Consider the following 18,114-nt stretch of genomic DNA (forward strand, 5'->3'; position numbering starts at 1 on the left):
TTCCGTGGAGCTGTGGACTGCGCCCGCCGACTCCCACGGCCGGGGCGGCGCTGAAGCAGAGAGGCCTGGGTGGGAGAGCCGGCGCCGGGTAGGGTGCGGGCGTTGAAAAGTGCGTGTCTGCAGGTGGCAGCCCGGCTGCGAAGACTCAGTTCCTGGAGGGTTCCTAACGTCATGCTAGAAGGCTGAGGGAGATACAGAAGATCATCGCAGGCTTTGGTTTCTCTTCAGAACGAATACATCTTTTGCCTTTTACTGCAGATTTCCGTGGAGAGTAACAGCTGTTAGTAACTTTTTTTTTTTTTTTTTAATTTAGGTCCTGCTTGGGCAGGGCCAAGTAAAAAAGAAAAAAGAAAAAAACCACAAAAAGTCATCGAATTAGGGTGACTTTAAGGTAAAATCAGAAATTTCCCCTCAACCCCCAACTTTCCTTCTTGTAGTCGTCTCAAGGATGCCTTTCTCTCCTCCCTACTTATTTCTTATTTTATATCCTGGCCCTAGTTGTTCTACAGATGCATTAACCCGTAATGATGCTGGTTGATTCCTCCTGGGAGTATTTACATTTAAAAAGGGATGAAAGGAAACTCTCTTTGCGATGCGTTTCATCTCTGTTATTATTTAGCGTCTTTATTAACGCTTACGCCTGATGTTGATGATGCAATGCTTCTTGAAGAATCATAGGCAGGAAGGGATCTGGTCTAACTTCTGTTTTTAGGAAGGGACACTTTGTCCCGTGCTTCCATGATGAAAGCAGGAGTTGGGCTTTTTCAGGGTTCACTGGCCAGGCTGGATCTAGCAACGAACTGGAGAGCTGCCTCACCCTCTTCTGAGGGACTTGAAACACTGAATAGGTTTCTCTCTCTTTCACTTTCTGTTAATAATTTGATTCTTACTGAAAGGGAGGTTGGTCAAGATAACCCATCACCCAAGATTTATGATACTACTCAGATAGTTCAGATCACATGATGGCAGAAATAATGTTCACTGATTTTTAAAATATTTCAATATTTATTGAATTCACACAGCAATAGCTTTTTTTCTCTCCCAAAACCTTATTAAAGACTGAGGACCTGAAGTAACTGAAGTGCATCTGGAAAAACCATTCCACTACTTTCTTCTGTATGTTCCAGGTTAGGCCACTGCGAGTAAAGTAAATAAAAGATGAGCAATCCAGTCATTTAAATAGGTTTTTTTACTGTCTAAACCTGATCATTGCATGGGCTACCTAAGGAGGACAAGTATTTCCTCAGTTGATAGTTTCTGCCTACAACACTATAGTGAGAAAAATTCCAAAGCTGCGTTTGGCTCATAGAGAGAAAGGTATCATGATTATTTCATATTCCCCTGAATTAACATTTGCTATTAAACACAGCTAGCATCTTTATCATCCTGTAGAGATTTCTCCATTAGACAAAGCGAGAAACTATTTGTAGCATTTACCAATGTTTTTCCTCAGCTTGGTCCTGTTATAAATTAATTTCATCCACGTCCCTAGCTAGACTCTTATACTAAAATCACATCTGTTTTTTCACTCCAAGAATGGAGCAGGATATCTGGTCAAATGATATTCTTGAAACTGTACTGTCTTTCAATAAGAGAGGAATTCCTTGTAGGAGAAAAACCAATGGGAAAAGGCCCTACTGGGTGTTGGAGCCCATACTAGACACTTGTTCTCAGTCACCTTTGCTCAATTTCCTTGGTTTCTTTGACCACTGACAAATTACATAATCATTACTTCGTGTTCTATATCTTTACCTAACAGCAATATAAGCAGCTGCTTATAACACAAGTCTGCTGGGGTTATGAGTGACAAAGACAACATCCGAGAAGCTGCATACCATTCCATGATAAAAAGGTCAATGCAGCATGGCTGGAAGGTGGAGGAGTTGGGGAGGGGAGTGCTGAGTTAGCAGGTAAGTCCAGCTGGCTGTCCTCATCTACTTTTGCAGGGATGCTGCTGTTTTCTTTTAGATTCCTTTTTAATTGAAAGTGTTGCTCATCTCTTTGCTGAAAATATGCTATGCACACATTCTGAAACTCTCAATGTTTTACTCCTTGTTTGGATTTGTTAAGAAACTGATCTGTGGGAACTGGGTTACTAGAAGAAAGGGAGGATCAATTAAAGCTATTTACTTTTGAGTTTATGTTTCCAAGATGAAAGGTTATGAAAGAGTACAAGGCTTTCTAAAGTATTACACTTATTCCCAGTTAGTGTTTTGAAGTATTATATCCATACGAATAAGTGAAGGCATGAATACTGATTTATATGGATTATTTAATGGAAGGCTGGAATTGATTGGCACTACATGACATTACAAATCCTTTTAGAGCTGGAAACTATAAGGACTTACTGAATTTGACTTTCTCAATTTGTAGGTGGCAGAGAGACTAAATAGAAGGGCACAATAGTGGTATAGGAAAGTGATGCCACTGACAAGCTGATCTGCAGCTTTGGCAGTGGGGATGGCTTGGATTCAGGAAATATTTCTGAGGGAGAAAATGAAAATAATTTGGTAGTCTCATGGGGTTATGAAGTGGGGACCATGAAGGGATAGAGGACTTGAGAAAGATGGAGAGTTCAACCTTAATAGGTTGAGCAGCTGATCAGAAGTTATAGCTGCTTTGGTTGATCCACATCCCCTAACTCTTCTGCCCCCAAGCATCTTATGTTCCTACCCTCTTTGCTTTGAAATGCAGGTGTTGGCCTGTTAGGTGCAGGGATGAGATGAGACTTATTTAACTTCTCTCTCATTAATTCACTCCATAGATACTTAGTGAGCACCTACTACATGTATTGCACTGCTCACTCCTGAGGATTTAAAGGTAAGACATGGTGCATGCCCTTGAGGAGCGTATAGTATAACAGGGAGAGACAGATATGTAAACAGACAAGTGTGATAAAGTGTGGTACATCCGGGTTTTTCAACCTCAGCACTACTGACATTTTGGACTGGATGATTCTTTGTTGTGGAGGGCTGTCTTGTACATTGTAACAGCATCGTTAGTATCGCAGCATTGTTAGCCGAATCCCTGGCCTCTGCCAGATGCCTGTAGCACTTCATTCCTAGTTGTGGTGACCAAAATTATCTTCAGATATTGCCAAGTGTTTGCCCCGTGGCATCAAACAAAATTGCTCCTGGTTGAGAACCACTCATCTATATGGTACTGTGAGAACACAAAGAAGGGAGTGAGTAACATTACCTGAGTGGAGTCAGAGGAGATCCAGTTTGGGCCATACTGGGATGAATAAGTGATACTCAGGCGGACTTTGAGAGCTGGGCCTTCCAGCCAGAGGAAACAGTACAAAATATAGCAGGTCAATCAGTGGCTTGACAAACTGGCAAAAGGAGGCCAGAGAGCTAGGCAGCCCAATAAACGAAAAGCCTTTTCATATAAGAGAATTATGTATTTATGTTTAATTTCTATTTTATAAGAGAATTTATATTTTATCTTATTGCCAAAAGAAGCCATTGAAACATTATAAGCAAGGAAAATGGTAAGATTTGCAACTGAGAAGAGTCACTTTATGGACAAGGTGGAAGGTGAATTGAAATGGGAAGAGGATGGGCCGGGCCTGGTGACTCACGCTTGTAATCCCAGCACTTTGGGAGGGTAAGGCAGGCGGATCATGAGGTCAGGAGATTGAGACCATCCTGGCTAACACAGTGAAACCCCGTCTCTACTAAAAATACAAAAAAAAAAAAAAAAATTAGCCGGGTGGGGTAGCAGGTGCCTGTAGTCCCAGCTACTCGGGAGGCTGAGGCAGGAGAATGGCGTGAATCCGGGAGGCAGAGCTTGCAGTAAGCCAAGATCATGCCACTGCACTCCAGCCTGGGTGACAGAGCGAGACTCTATCTCAAAAAAAAGAAGCAAAAGTAAAAGAAATGGGAAGAGGATGAAGGCAGAGAGAGACCAGTGAGGAGACTCTTGCAACAGTCCAGGTGAGAGGGAGGATATGAGTTATGTTTACAGGGACAAGTGATGACTCTCAGGACTCCAATCAAAGTGATTGGTGAATGGGGCTGACATCCAACTGAGGGAATACAAGAGAGGAAACAGATTTGTGTAAAGGTGGGTGGGCCAAGTTCAGCCTCAGAGGTATTGAGCTAGAAGTGTCTGCAGGGATTCTGTCTAGAAATGTACAGTGGGCAATGAAATATTTAGGTTTAAAGTTCAGGAGGGATTATGTTTCTGAAGCCAAGATCCTGACTCTTTCACTAGCTGCTGACTGTGGCTCCAGCATCCTGTGCTGGATTTTCAAGAGAAAAACACAGAAGAGGAAATAGCACATGGCGAAGTGATCCTGGCCAGCGATGGTTTCAATATACTTTATTATCTTTCTGGTTTTTTTTTTCACTAAAGATACATTGCTGGGCTGGGCGCAGTGGCTAACGCCTGTAATCCCAGCACTTTGGGTGGCTGAAGCGGGTGGATCACGAGGTCAGGAGTTCAAGACCAGCCTGGCAAAGATGGTGAAACCCGTCTCTACTAAAAATACAAAAAAATAATTAGCCAGGCATGGTGGCAGGTGCCTGTAATCCCAGCTACTCAGCAGGCTGAGGCAGAGAATTGCTTGAACCCGGGAGGCAAAGGTTGCAGTGAGTGAGCTGAGATTGCATCACTGCACTCCAGCCTCGGTGACAGAGCAAGACTCTGTCTCAAAAAAAAAAAAAAAAAAAAGATACATTTCCTGTTTCTGGCTTGTGTGACCCTGAGGACTCTATTTTGTCCCTTTATAGTTCAGTGTTATGGAAGAGGTATGGTGGGGAGGGAAGGGATGCAGAGAGAAGAGGGGACAGATAGGGAGAGGGAGAGGGTGATCCTAGCGCAGTGCTTCCAGTCTTTTCCCATTCAAGGACAGAAAATGATACATTTGAATAGCATACTGGGGCAACTTGAAGGGATTTGAGGGTATCTGTATAGGGCTTGGTGAAAAAATTAGTTTTTGATATATAATCATAGTTTTAAAAAGTGTTAGGGATTCAATATCAGTAAACTAAATTTGTATACAAATATTTTAAAATTTTAAAATAGAATCTTGAGTTTGCTTCCATTGATATAAATTTTATGTTTGAAATGACTACATAAAATTCCTAATCAAAATTTTTTAAATGATGAACTCTATATTTTTGTTACCATGAATGAGAAACGTGTTCCACAATTTTAAAAGCTTTAAAAATAATTTTTACAATCACTTAAAAATTTACAGCAGTTAAACTTAAAGAATCTAATTTCTGTCATCAACAAATGTAATTTTGATATTTCTTGTGATAATGTGAATGGGTGTCAAATCTAATCAGCTTTTTCTTTAAACTTATTTCAAAATGGCCAGGTGTGGTGGCTCACGCCCGTAATCCTAGCACTTTGGGAGGCCAAGGCAGGCGGATCAGGAGGTCAGGAGATCGAGACCATCCTGGCTAACATCCTGGCTAACACCGTATCTACTAAAAATACAAAAAAAGTAGCCGGGCATAGTGGCACGCACCTGTAGTCTCAGCTACTTGGGAGGCTGAGGCAGGAGAATGGCTTGAACCCAGGAGGTGGAGGTTGCAGTGAGCCGAGATTGTGCCACTGCACTCCAGCCTGGGTGACAGTGTGAGACTCCGTCTCAAAAATAAATAAATAAATAAATAAATAAATAAATAAATAAATAAAATGTATTTCAAATAATAATGAGGCTGGGCACAGTGGTTCATGCCTGTAATCTCAGCACTTTGGGAGTCTCAGGCAAGAGGATCTCTTGAGCCCAAGAGTTTGAGACCAGCCTGGGCAACCTAGAAAGATCTCTGTCTCTATTTATAAATGAATGAACTGAATGAATGAGTGAGTGAAATAATGGATGAATGGATGGGAAAAGGAAAGGAAAAGAAAGGAAGGGAAAGAAGCTCTAGGGAGCCCAACACATGCATTATTAAGAGCTGTCGCAGTGCAGCTAGAGTAGACTCCCCACCTGTCTTTCTCTGTGCTGTGCAGTCTCCCTGTGCAAGGGACCACAAACTTCACCCAGAAGTGAGGGCAGAAGCAGGTCCTTGACAGTGCTTAGCTTCTTGCAGCAGATCAGTGAGTGCTGGATGGCTTTTACCATGCCACCTGGAGGCCTGTGGCACACCAGCCAATCCCACTTGGTTGCCTTCTAAAAAGTCTGGGTGTAGGCTACTTTGGTCTGGAGGTTCCCGGCATCTCTCTAACCCCCAACCCTAAAGCTATCCCTATGGGCTGAGAAAATTAGTATTACACTGCACACCTGTAATCGATTTGGGGCAACAGAGGTGGGAAACTCCTCTACAGCATGCATCAGAATCACTTGGAGGGCCTGTTAAAGCATAGATTGCTGGACTCATCCTCCCCACCCCTACTTTCTGATTCAGCAGGTTGAGTGAGGCCTGATCATGTGCATTTCTAGCCAGTTCCCAGGTGATGCTGTTGGTCCAGAACTACGCTTTGAGAGCCAGTATGATACAGGTTAAACAAAAGTGTTTTCTAAATACTCCATTTAGAGCAGCCCCATTCTCACTGTCTTATTCTGGTTTATTTTTTGTAAGATCCTTTATCATTACTTGATGTCGTATGTTATATATTTTATCTGCTTAATGCTTGTCTTTGGTAATGTCCAGAAAAACAGAAACTTTGTTTTGCTTACTGTTGTAGTCCCATCTCTTAGGACAGTACTTGGCACACAGTAGGAGCTAAAAGATATTTGTTGCATGAATGAACATGCCGTTTGGAAGGCATTAGCCAAAGCTAAAACTATGAGATTGAGAAAGCTGACCTAGGAAGAGGGGAATGGATAAAAAGGCGAAGAGCCGGCCGGGCGTGGTGGCTCATGCCTGTAATCCCAGCACTTTGGGAGGCTGAGGCGGGCAGATCACCTGAGGTCAGGAGTTCGAGACCAGCCTGGTCAACATGGTGAAACCCCGTCTCTACTAAAAATACAAAAATTAGCTGGGCGTGGTGGCAGGCGCCTGTAATCTTAGCTACTTGGGAGGCTGAGGCAAAAGGATCACTTGAACCTGGGAAGTGGAGGTTGCAGTGAGCCAAGATCTTACCATCGCACTCCAGCCTGGGGGACAAGAGTGAGACTTGCTCTCAAAAAAAAAAAAAAAAAAAAAAGGTAAAGAACCAAGGACAGACCCTGTATTAAACGTACATGGGCATTAACAGAATAACAAAAGCAGGAAATAGAGCAGAATGCTAGGAGCCAAGCCCAGAGCAACAGCATCATAGAAACCCACAGAGGAGAGATTTTCAGAAAGGGAGGAGACACCAACAGTAAACAGCAGAGATCATGTAAGATGAAAAGTCTGTAAAACTTGTCAATTAGTAGGTTTGCCATTGACGATTTTGGTAAAAGAAAGATGTCCTGAGTAGCAGGCTAATTGCTATGGACTGAGTAGTGAATGGTGGATGAAAAGGTGGGAAAAAAACTGAGTGTAGATTGTTTAAGGATTTGGCCACAAAGGAAAGGCTGGAGTGGGAGGTAGTTCAAGAGAAAGTGTTTATTTCTCCTTCCTGCTATCTTTCTCTTCTCTCTGTGTCTGTGTTGTGTGTATGTAGGATCAGAGCATAATTTTATGCTATAGGAAAGTAGTCTGTGAAGAAGCATTGAATATACAGCATTGTGTAATAGTAACCAAAGGGTAAGGTCACGATCCTAGAGGAGCTGGGGGGATAAAATCAAGAGTAGGATGAATGACCCCCTCACCCCCCGAGACCAGAAGGAAAGACATGATGGGGACTAGTTTAGAGGACTGGGCTGAAAGTTGAGGGGGTTCATGTATGAGAGCCTCCATTTACTCTGGATGGTTTGGAGCAAAGTTATCTAGTGGTAGAGCAGGAGTAGGGTAAGAAATGTAAGAGCAAAGGCAAAGGCTTGGAGTAATTGCTGCAGGAAATAGACTTGAACAATGGCATCCGATGGACCCAAATTGGGGTTCTCTCTCTCTCTCTCTCAGCTGTTTTCTAGGGCAGGAATGCTGGGAGGAGCAGCTGCAAATTAAAATACACTCCCACAGGCAAGCAAGGATGGGAGGCAGTCATGTGGAGGGAGTTAATTACCAGAAGAACAGTGGGCTCCAGTCATCGTAATAGGCAGCAGGGTGGAAAATACATTGGTCTGGCCCAGAAGCTCTCTGGTTGTGGTTAAGTAATTTTAGGAACCCAAGGAATGAACTCAACAAATAACCCATTAAGTCTTTTTGGTTTATATAACAAAAACAAACCGGCCAGTGACTCACGCCTATAATCCCAGCATTTTGGGAGGCCAAGGTGGGAGCATTGCTTCAGTTCAGGAGTTTGAGACTAGCATCGACAACATAGCAAGACCCCTACCTCCCCCTCCAAAAAAAAGTTAAAAAAAAAAATTAGAGCTAAGTATGGTGGAGCATGCATGACTAGCTACTCAGGAGGCTGAGGAGGGAGGACTGCTTCAGCCCAGGAGTTCAGGTCTTCAGTGAGCTACGATCATGCCACTGCATTCCAGCCTGGACAACAGAGTGAGATCCTGTCTCTAAAGAAACCAAAAATCAACCCACAAAACACAGCTTTATGTCTGGGGAACAGAGGCCTCTCCTGAGCAAGAGAGATACAACTTGTCACCCTGTTACCAGCATTAAATCAGATCCCAGATCCACAGCCTTTTGAGCATAGCCCAAATATTCTTGAATGAGGATGCTGTGGAAATACTGTACCTAAGACTGCATGCAAACTTTCATCTCCCCAAAGAGTTTGTGCTCCCTTATAGATAACTGCTCTGGAGAAAAGGAAATACTCAAACTTTTTAGTGAATATCATATGCAAATCCCAAACTAACACTAATTTTGGGACCCAAAGTGTTGCTGTTTGCCATCAACATTTTGAGCTTATAGAGGTTGGGTGACAAAAGAACTGAATTCTGGCCCAGGTTCACCTTTGGGCAGGGCTAGCGGGACTGTGAATTCATCCTGTGGTTAAGGGCCCTAGTTGCCAAGTGAATAGCTGGAATAGGTAATCTTAGTAACTGGCAGAATTCCTACATTGGTACACTCACCCATGGTGTAAGGGCTATTCCGGTAGGAAGTACCAAGTGGGGTGCCAAAACAGTACATCAAAAGCAATGCCATATTCCTGGAGAACTGCAGAGATACGTGTTACCATCAAAGGAGAGAAAGATACTACTGTGATGGTTCCCACCTCATTCCCGTTCACTTCACAGATCAGCTGCCACAGATGACTGATAGGTCTTGGTTACTGCAAACCCAATCAAGTGGGGACTCTAAGGGTAGTTACTGTTCCCACATGGAGTCTTTCTAATGAAGCAACTTCACACAGCCTCTGCCACTTGCTTTGCAGTTATTGATCTGGGATTTAACTCCAGAATATCTTTGTAAAAACTCTTTTTTATATTATGCACCAATAACTTTTTGATTCAATAATATATTTTATGTTTTTATTGACTATCACTCATATATTCTGGTTCACATCTGTATATGAGTTTCTTCACTTTAAAATGGGCGTCATAATTGTACCTTTTTCAGAGTTACTGGGAAGAAAATGAGATAATCTGTGTAGAGCGCACATAGTATGTGCTCAATGTCTGTTGCCTCATCTGTTGGGGATGAGAATCTGGGACATCTTTTTTGTAATTCGTTGTTCATTCTGCAGGAGTCGCTTTCAAGTCATTCAGTGAGATGATAAACCTTCTGAATCGTTTCATGTCTGAGGATGTTTTTATTTTCTCTCACTTCACTGTTGGTTACCCTAAAGGATTCCAGAGTTAGCCCTGAAGATACTGCCATTGAGAAATTCAAGGGCAAACTAATTTCCATTGTTTTATAGGTAACATTTCCATATAAAAATCTCTTGATTCTCTTTCTCTTATAGTTTACCTAGGACAAGATCTTTTTTCATTAATTATTCTGAGAACTCTGAGTGGGCCCTTTTAATAAGACGTGTTTTGGTGCAAATTTGGGACATTTTCTTCTTTTTAACTCCCCAACCCTCACCATCATTCTTGCTGGTTTTCGTATCTACAATTTTTGTCATTCAAATGTTGCAAGGTTTAGATCCATTTTCCATGTCTTATAATTTTCCTTTTTGTTAATTTGCTGTTCAGCCCTGCCCATTCCGCTATAAGCCAGTCCATAAGTCTTATTTTCTATCTTTCAGGGATTCCTCAATATTCCTGGCTCATTGATGGAACATTTTGTTCCCTTGGCTGGAAAAAAAAGAAAAAAAAAAAAAAAAAAAGCATTATGTCTTCAGATTTAAGAAAGAAGGCCGAGGCCAGGCGCCCGGAGCGGCGCAGCCACACTGACCGGGGATCAGCCCTCGGCCCTTGGCCCCGGGCCCCGGCGCTCGGGGCTCGGAGTTGGGAGCTCAGCGGATGCCAGGGCTTTTAATGGCTGCTCGGCGGAGCCGGGCCTGGGGCTGGAAAGAGGCTGCGTCACAGGAAGGCGCCCCAGCGAGCCTCCTCCTGGGCCCGTCACGCCCGCCGCGCGGCGCTCCAGGTGGGGGCAGTGGGGGCGCGCTTCCCCCTGGTGACGTACTGACCCGGGACGCTGGGGTCCGATCGCTCGCAGCAGGCTTGCCGGCCGCTGGTCCCGGCTATGAATTGAGACCACCGCGCCTGCTACGCCCGTGCCTTTCTTCTCTAGCCTCCTCCGCCCGCCGCCCGCGGGCCGCCTTCCTGGGGGGATGCTGGCTCCGGGCGTGGCGCCTGCACCATAAACTACCGGCAGCAGCTGGCCAACTCGGCTGCTATCCGGGCCGACATCCAGCGCTTCCAGTGGGTCCACCACAACGTCTACTCCACCTGTGAGCTGCTGGGGTGCGTGGAGGAGCCGGTGCTGCAGAACCAGATCTGGGAGCACGTCATTGCCATGGAAGATGCCTTTGTGAACAGGTAGGAACGGACGCTGAGTCTGTCCGTCCCGGAGCTCAAAGTGGTGGCAGGTTCAAGAAAGAGATTGTTGTTGATGGACAGAGCTATCTGCTGCTGATTAGTGACGAAGGGGACCCCTCCCCGGAGGCGCAGTTTGCCATGTGGGTGGACGCAGTTATATTTGTCTTCAGCTTGGAGGATGAAATAAGTTTCCAGACGTTTACTGCAGTCAAATGGCCAACTATCGGAACATGAGCGAGACTCCTCTGGTTCTGGTGGGAACCCAGGATGCCATAAGTTTCACTAACCCGAGGGTCATTGATGATGCCAGGGCAAGGAAGCGCTTCAATGGCCTGAAGCGGTGCACGTACTACGAGACCTGTGCGATGTACCGGCTGAACGTGGAGAGGGACTTCCAGGAGGTTGCCCAGAAGATTGTTGCCACAGGGAAGCAGCAGCAGTTGTCCATAGGACCCCGCAAGTCGCTGCCCAATTCTCCAAGCCATTCCGCCATCTGTTCTGCACAGGTGTCCCCCATGCACATCAGCTAGATAAATAATGGAGGTGGGAATTTAAGTGACTATTCCTCCTCCATTCCACAGACTCCCAGCACCAGCCAGAAGGAACTTCAGATGGATGTTCCTCCCACTGCCAACACGCCCATGCCCCTAAGCAGTCCAAGTGGGGGTCCAACCGGTTCACCTCTCAGAAAGGGAGCGACCCAAAGAGAAGAAAGGCCTGGAGAGTCGTGTGTACAGCATCAAGAGCAGCCGAGCCATGCCAATTATACAGGGCATGCTGTTGAAGCAAAGTGGCAAATCGTTGAATAAAGAATGGAAAAAGAAATATGTCACCCTGTGTGACAATAGTGTGCGAACCTATCATCCAAGTTTACATGATTACATGCAGAATGTTCATGGTAAGGAGATTGACCTTCTGAGAACTACCACGAAAGTCCCAGGGAAGAGGCTACCCTAAGCCACATCGGCCTGCATGCCCATCTCCAGGTCTAAAACCAATGGCCTATCAAGTACATGAGGAGTTTACACATCTCATTCAATTCAGGGAATGTCACTAGTGCATCTGGGTCTCAGATGGCAAGCAGCATCAGCCTGGTCTTCTTCAACAGCCAACCAAATGGCATGCACCAGCGCTCCTACTCAGTCTCCAGTCAACCAGTGGAGTGAGGCTACAGTCATTACAAACTTGGCCATCAGCAGTGACATGGTGCTGGGTGACTCCGTATGCTCCAACCCCAGTAACTCCAGCACCACCAGCCCACCTCCCCTCACACCAACAGAAAGAAGCACTGTAGGCAGAAAACCACCAGCAACTTCAAAGCTGATGGCCTGTCCGACACTACCAAAGAACAAGAAAACTTTGAGTTTATCATTGTGTCCCTCACTGGCCAAACGTGGCACTTTGAAACCACGACGAATGAGGAGTGGTACACCTGGGTCCAAGCCATCAAGTGCCAGATCCTGGTCAGCCTGGCGAGCCTGCAGTCGTGCAAGAGCAGCAAGAAGAAGTCCCAGCTGATGAACCAGAGCGAGGCCATGGCCCTGCAGTCAATCCGACACATGCACGGGAACTCCTACTGTGTGGACTGTGAGACCCAGAATCCTAACTGGGCCAGTTTGAACTTGGGAGCGCTCGTGTGCATCAAGTGCTTAGTGATCCACTGGAATCTTGGCACCCACCTTTCCTGAGTCTGATCTCTGGACCTGGATGACTGGCCAGTTGAGCTTATCGAGATGATGTCATTCATTGGGAATGAGATACTCAACAACGTCTGGGAAGAGAGCAGCCAGGGGTGGACAAAACCCTCAGTAGACTCCACAAGGGAAAAGAAGGAACAGTGGATCCATGCCAAGTACGAGCAGAAGCTCTTCCTGGCCCCGCTACCCTGCACGGAGGTGTCGCTGGGCCAGCACCTGCTGTGGGCCACCACAGACGAGGACCTGTGGACAGCCATCCTGCCGCTGGTGCACGGCTCCTGGGACGAGGTGAAAGAAACCTTTGGGGAGGGAGACAGAGACAGCTGCACTGTACTGCATCTGACCTGCTGCAAGGGAAATGTGGTCCTGGCGCAGCTCCTGATCTGGTACAGGGTGGACATCATGGTCCGAGATGCCCATGGGAACACAGCGCTGGCCTACACCTGGCAGGCCTCCAGGCAGGAATGCATCAATGTGCTGCTGGAGTATGGCTGCCCCGACGAGCGCTGAGTGCTCATGGCTACCCCTAACCTGTCCAGGAGAAACAATAACCGGAACAACAGCAGCGGGAGGGTAGCCACCATCATCTGAGGAACAGCTGTGCCTGCCTGCCCGCCACACCCGGGATGCGGCAGCATTGCAGCATACTCACTTGGAAGTCGCAACACGTGAGTCCTGTCGCATCCCCTCCTCTTCCTGGTGGTTCCTCCTCCCACCCACCCACCCTCACCCCAAACAAAATCACAAAACCTGGACATCCTCAAGGGGTGAAGAGGCAGCTGGGAGACTGCAGAAGCAGCTCCTTTCCATAAACTCCCCTAAACCACAAGCAGGAGAGAGCGACAGGCCTTGGCTCTTTGATGATAGCACACAGCAGAGGACCCTTGTCCTGGTGGCACAAGGGATGTGGATCTGAGGGCGAGGGGAGGTGAGGAACAAGGAGAAGGGGCAACTTTCCTTAACTGGCAGTTAAGCACATCAGTACATTTCACCTCTACCAAACGGAACACTTGGATTCCATCTCTTCTCTGAGGAGCTTGATGGCATAAATCAGAAGCAAGTACAGAGTTTGTCAGGTTTGAAGCCCTTATCATGGTATGTGTCAAATCAGTTGCAGGTAATCTGTCCAGGGAGAATACTGGCTTCATTACACTTGTGTAGTTGAGTTCTTCCAGCATTACTGCTGTTTAATAGAAGATGATTGGTCATCACCAAGAAGAAAGCATATTAGCCAAGGAGGTAGTTATGCAGCATGCTCTGGTGCTTACCACGTTGTGATCGCAATACTCTTAGAAGCATCATATTATCCCAGACATGTTCTTTCAAGCCCCTGGAGTCCTCCTTTCTGAATCACTGTCATAATTTAGTATCTGTTGAATTTTTCAGTTCAAAGGAAATCAGTTGCCGAGTAACTTTCTTTTGACTGCGGTCTCCTTGGTACAAAAACAAAATGGGAAAAATAAGAATAACTCAGAAATTCAAAAGGAAATCACAAATTCAGCTAATAATAGCATTTTGAGTATATTTTGTAAACTAAATAAACACACAAAAGGCTATTTTTTCCCAACCATAAGAGATCTTTTCTGTCCTTTTGCCGAGGTGGATGTGTTAGTCTCAGGCCTTCCTGGGCCACATTGCCCAACCCACACGGGCTTCTGTATTATGTATTTAGTTAAGATGTGTGAAAATATATTTGAATAAAAGAAGTTCATAAATATATATTGATTTGTTTTACAGACAAATGGCACCTCTCTTAATTTATGAATTGAACTGGATGTGAACTAATAATGTGCAACTAGTTAAACTAGTTAAGAGGGTTACAGATCATTGTACATGGAAAATATTCCCAGCAGTAAACACTTCCATTAATGTGATCTACCGCTTTTAAAAAGGAGCATCTCAGAATAAGATGATGGTACAATTTGCTTATTAAAATTGAGAAAAAAAAAAGACACACTGGAATACATTAGAAAGGGAAAAGAAGGAATGTGATTTCTCATGATTGAAAGCATGATTTAGATCGGATACGGCTTTTGCTAACTAAGACCAAGGGGCTCTGGCAAGACGGGGTGGTTTTTCCGAATGCCAACCCGAGGTGCCTTACAAAGGCAGCTGCCGATAGTTCTGTGGCACAAACTGGCTCCTGAGAACCCAGATGACCTTGACCCGGCACCCCCACCCTCCATGCCAGTACCTCGCCTGATTTCCATCGCCACGGTATCTGGCCACTTCAGACATCAGTGGGGGTAGTCAAACGTAGTCAGCCAAACCATGGCATCCCTTAGGTTAAAAGAAAACGGGGTAGCTTTGCCCAGAGCCTGTTGGCACTGTGGGGGGGTGGAGAGAGAAGGGTTGTCACGATGGAAGACGAGGACACTAGTCTCATGTAGCACAGAAACACGAAGCCACACGCGCTGGCACAGCCTTCGAGGTGTTCCTTGCTCTCATATATTAAACCTTACATTTTATAGGGGAAAAAAAAGAAGGAAGATAAGGTCGTTGTGTGTGCTCAAGCCTCTTTGTTGGTTCAAATTATTTGGTTATTTTGGTCTGTCTTGTTTCTTTAATTAGACCGTACATTTTAAGGTACAAGCCTTTCTATTATACAATGCCTCCCTATTCTGTATCTCTTAAACTACTGTTTTCTGGTTTTCGAGGACTTTGTAAATCTGGCTCATTCTACCAAACCAACAAATATATCCAGATAAATCTCCAGTGGCACCTAGAATGTTGTCCACTCATTTAAAAAGGTCTCCTAGCCCCACTCATTCCTTCATCAGGGAGCCAGAGTTGCATTGAGCTCTGCAGGGATTCTCCACCAAGAATCAGAATTGTCTGTGATTTTCCTCAAATGAATCCAGAGCTATTGAATGAGAATCTCTGCTTATCAGACCCGTGCATCCTTTTCTCCTCTTAAATAGTCCCGCAGGTGATTCTGAGGCCCACACGGTCCGCTTCCCTCCCTGCGCCCGGCCGGGCCCCCGCTCTGGAGGTGGTTGGATTGGTCTAAGTGCTGTAGCCCCACCTTCTCACCACTTCAGAGGAGGTAGGCGCCTGGGATCCTGGAAGGCGGCCCGCCTCTGCAGCCCGGCCCAGCGGCTCCTGAGACTGGGGCGGACCTCACACCTGACCCCCGAGCGGCTAATCCTGCCCAACCGTCCCACCCGCCACGTGCCCTCGGGGCTGGAACACTGCGCCCCGGGATCGGCCTCCCAGTCAGGGGGCGCCGGTGCGCAGGCGCGCGGGGCGGCCGTCGCAGCTACCTTCCTGCGCCGCTTCCGAGAGGGCGCCCTAGTCTCTACCCGGCCCGCAACGGCAGTGTTGGCGTCAGGGCGCGGTGGGGGCAAGACGGGTGACGGGCAGCTGGGCGGTGCCAGGCCGAGAAAGGCGCCTCACCTGGCGCCTCTCGCCTTCCTTTTCACCTCAGGTTGCAGAGAGCCGCCAGGGCAGGTGGAAGGGCCACGCCCCGCTCCCGCGAGGGGCACCGAGAGATGCTGGGGGAGGGGCAGGGACCCCAACCCTAGACCAGGTAGGCGGCGGGCGAAGATTGGCGATACCTTCAGGTAAGAGGGAGCGGGGAGCACCCCCTCGGCTTGGGGTGCCGGAGGTGTGCGGCGGGAGCCTTTCCGTGGGGCCCTCGCGCTGCAGGGCGGAGGCGGCATTGCGTTGGCCTCAGTTCCTAGTCCTGGTTCCCGAGGAGCCCCTGAAGGCTTCGCATAGGAAGTTTGCGTTGGAGTCGAACACCCGACAGGAACCCCAGTTAACGCCTCCCCATGGCCAGGGGCAGAGTTCTTGACACCTGTAGCTTAATCAACGCAGGTTGAGATTCAGGGCTTGAATCGCCCGGCCACGTGCAATCCGCAAGACACCCTCTGGGTACTGCTTCTGCCTTATTACCCTTAAAACAGGCGTCTCAGTTATTTGTATCCCACTGTTGGTTGTTTAAAAAAAAATCTTTTTTCATGGGTTTGCCCCCTTTTTCTCATGAGCTGCGTTTCTGTCTTCAGTCCTGTAGGACACTATGTCTGAACAAGAGCGTATACAGGAATGTCTGCGGAAGGAAATAAGATCACTTCTCATTTCCACCAAAGATGGTTTGAGCCCACAGGAGTTGGAGAAGGAGTACCTTTTGATGGTTGGCAACCATCTACCACTCCGAATCCTTGGGTATCGGTCCACTATGGAGCTGGTATTGGACATGCCTGATGTTGTTAGTGTCTGCCACGGTGCAGGTGGTACTGTAATACTGAAAGGTAGGTTTAAGATTTTTGAAGGTCTGTAAACTTTGTAATAAAAACAATTGCTTAGTAAATAATTATTCTAGTTCTGCAGTTATTTATGTATCCCAGCCAGTGGATTTTAATTTGGTGGGGGAGGGAGACTCATAGGTGCTTTTGAGGTTGTGGGCAAAGTTAGAACCTCTGCAAAATGAACCATTCCTCAGACAATCGTGCACTCACAAAAACTACACTTTTACATGTGATTTCAGGTTACTGGACCTTAAGTCGGGAGAAATAAAAAAAAGAACTTCTTAATTATAAAAACATGTTTTAAATTCCGTGAAGCACAAGAAAAAACTGTTGTAGGGAAGTTTGCACTTCATCCCAAGGGTTTCAGATCTGTCAGGAGTCAATTAGTTGTAGTAATAACACATTATCTTTTCTTCAGCTGGTAGAAGAGCTAGCAAGCTGTTGCCTAAAATGCAAGAAATCGAGGAATCAAGAGTTACTGTTTATCGTGCTGCCTGGATAAACAGCTCCTTGGAGAGTTAAAAACTATAAACACACATACGAAGGATAAAAAAGGGAGTAAGTTTTCTACCTAAATATGATTCTTTTCTTCACATCTCCTTAGCCATTCCAGATGAATCTACCAAAGGAATAGCAAGTTTAGTTGCAAAACAGAGGAGCAGCCATAAGGTTCGAAACTCCATGCATAAGGGAAGACCTAGTGTTTATTCTGGACCAAGATCTCATCGGCGAGTACCTTACCGAGGAAGGGTTGCCCCTATTCTTCCAGCTGTTGTGAAGAGTGAGTTGAAGGACCTGTTGGCGTTATCTCCTGTTCTCCTTTCTGATTTTGAAAAGGCATTTGCCAAAAGATTTGGACGATCATTCCAGTACATGCAATATGGATTTCTCTCTATGTTTGAAGTGCTGAATGCAGCTTCAGATGTCATTTCTGTAGAGCAGACCAGAGCAGGTTCTTTGTTGATGCTAAAGAAGAATGTAACAGAGGAAAAGCAGAGAGGATGTCCAGCAGGTATGCATGTGAGCAAGTGTTGGAGCAGTCCTGGCACATAAAGGGGTGTGTAATGGCTAAGGTCCATGAGTTTGTTAGAGTTGTAGCCTGGCTCTACTACTTGCTAGCTCAGTGGTCCCGGGCAAACTGTTCAGTCTACTTAAATCTACTTAAACCTTAGTTTCCTCATCTTTAAAATAGAAATAACAATGTTTGCCTCTCGGGGTTGTGTTGAGGACCTTACATGAGGTGAGTTCTGTAAAGTCTCTGGCATTTAGTAAGCTGATAATAAGTGGTAGC

At 46.1% G+C, this 18,114-nt stretch overlaps 1 protein-coding gene and 2 pseudogenes across 10 annotated transcripts in view; all 3 read left to right on the forward strand.

The window, feature by feature from the left end:
• The first annotated feature begins 208 nt into the window (after positions 1–208).
• Positions 209–331, forward strand: LOC112427249 (U5 spliceosomal RNA; annotated as a pseudogene).
• A 10,577-nt stretch (positions 332–10,908) lies between these two features.
• Positions 10,909–13,309, forward strand: LOC105484512 (arf-GAP with GTPase, ANK repeat and PH domain-containing protein 1 pseudogene; annotated as a pseudogene).
• A 2,637-nt stretch (positions 13,310–15,946) lies between these two features.
• The window catches only part of LOC105484511 (tudor domain containing 5), a 94,060-nt gene continuing 91,892 nt past the window's right edge, over positions 15,947–18,114 (forward strand). For 5 of the 10 annotated variants that reach the window (XM_011746202.3, XM_011746203.3, XM_011746208.3 and 2 more), the window contains exons 1-3: positions 15,947–16,136; positions 16,581–16,826; positions 17,428–17,835. In XM_011746202.3, coding sequence (XP_011744504.2) covers positions 16,595–16,826; positions 17,428–17,835 — 640 coding nt within the window. In that variant the 5' untranslated portion in view covers positions 15,947–16,136; positions 16,581–16,594. Of the gene's footprint in view, positions 16,137–16,191; positions 16,450–16,580; positions 16,827–17,427; positions 17,836–18,114 lie in introns of those variants that run through there. The other 5 variants (XM_011746204.2, XM_011746209.2, XM_011746200.3 and 2 more) reach the window with 3 other exon arrangements.

This window comes from Macaca nemestrina, chromosome 1 (assembly GCF_043159975.1).
Source record: "Macaca nemestrina isolate mMacNem1 chromosome 1, mMacNem.hap1, whole genome shotgun sequence".
NCBI lineage: Eukaryota > Metazoa > Chordata > Mammalia > Primates > Cercopithecidae > Macaca > Macaca nemestrina.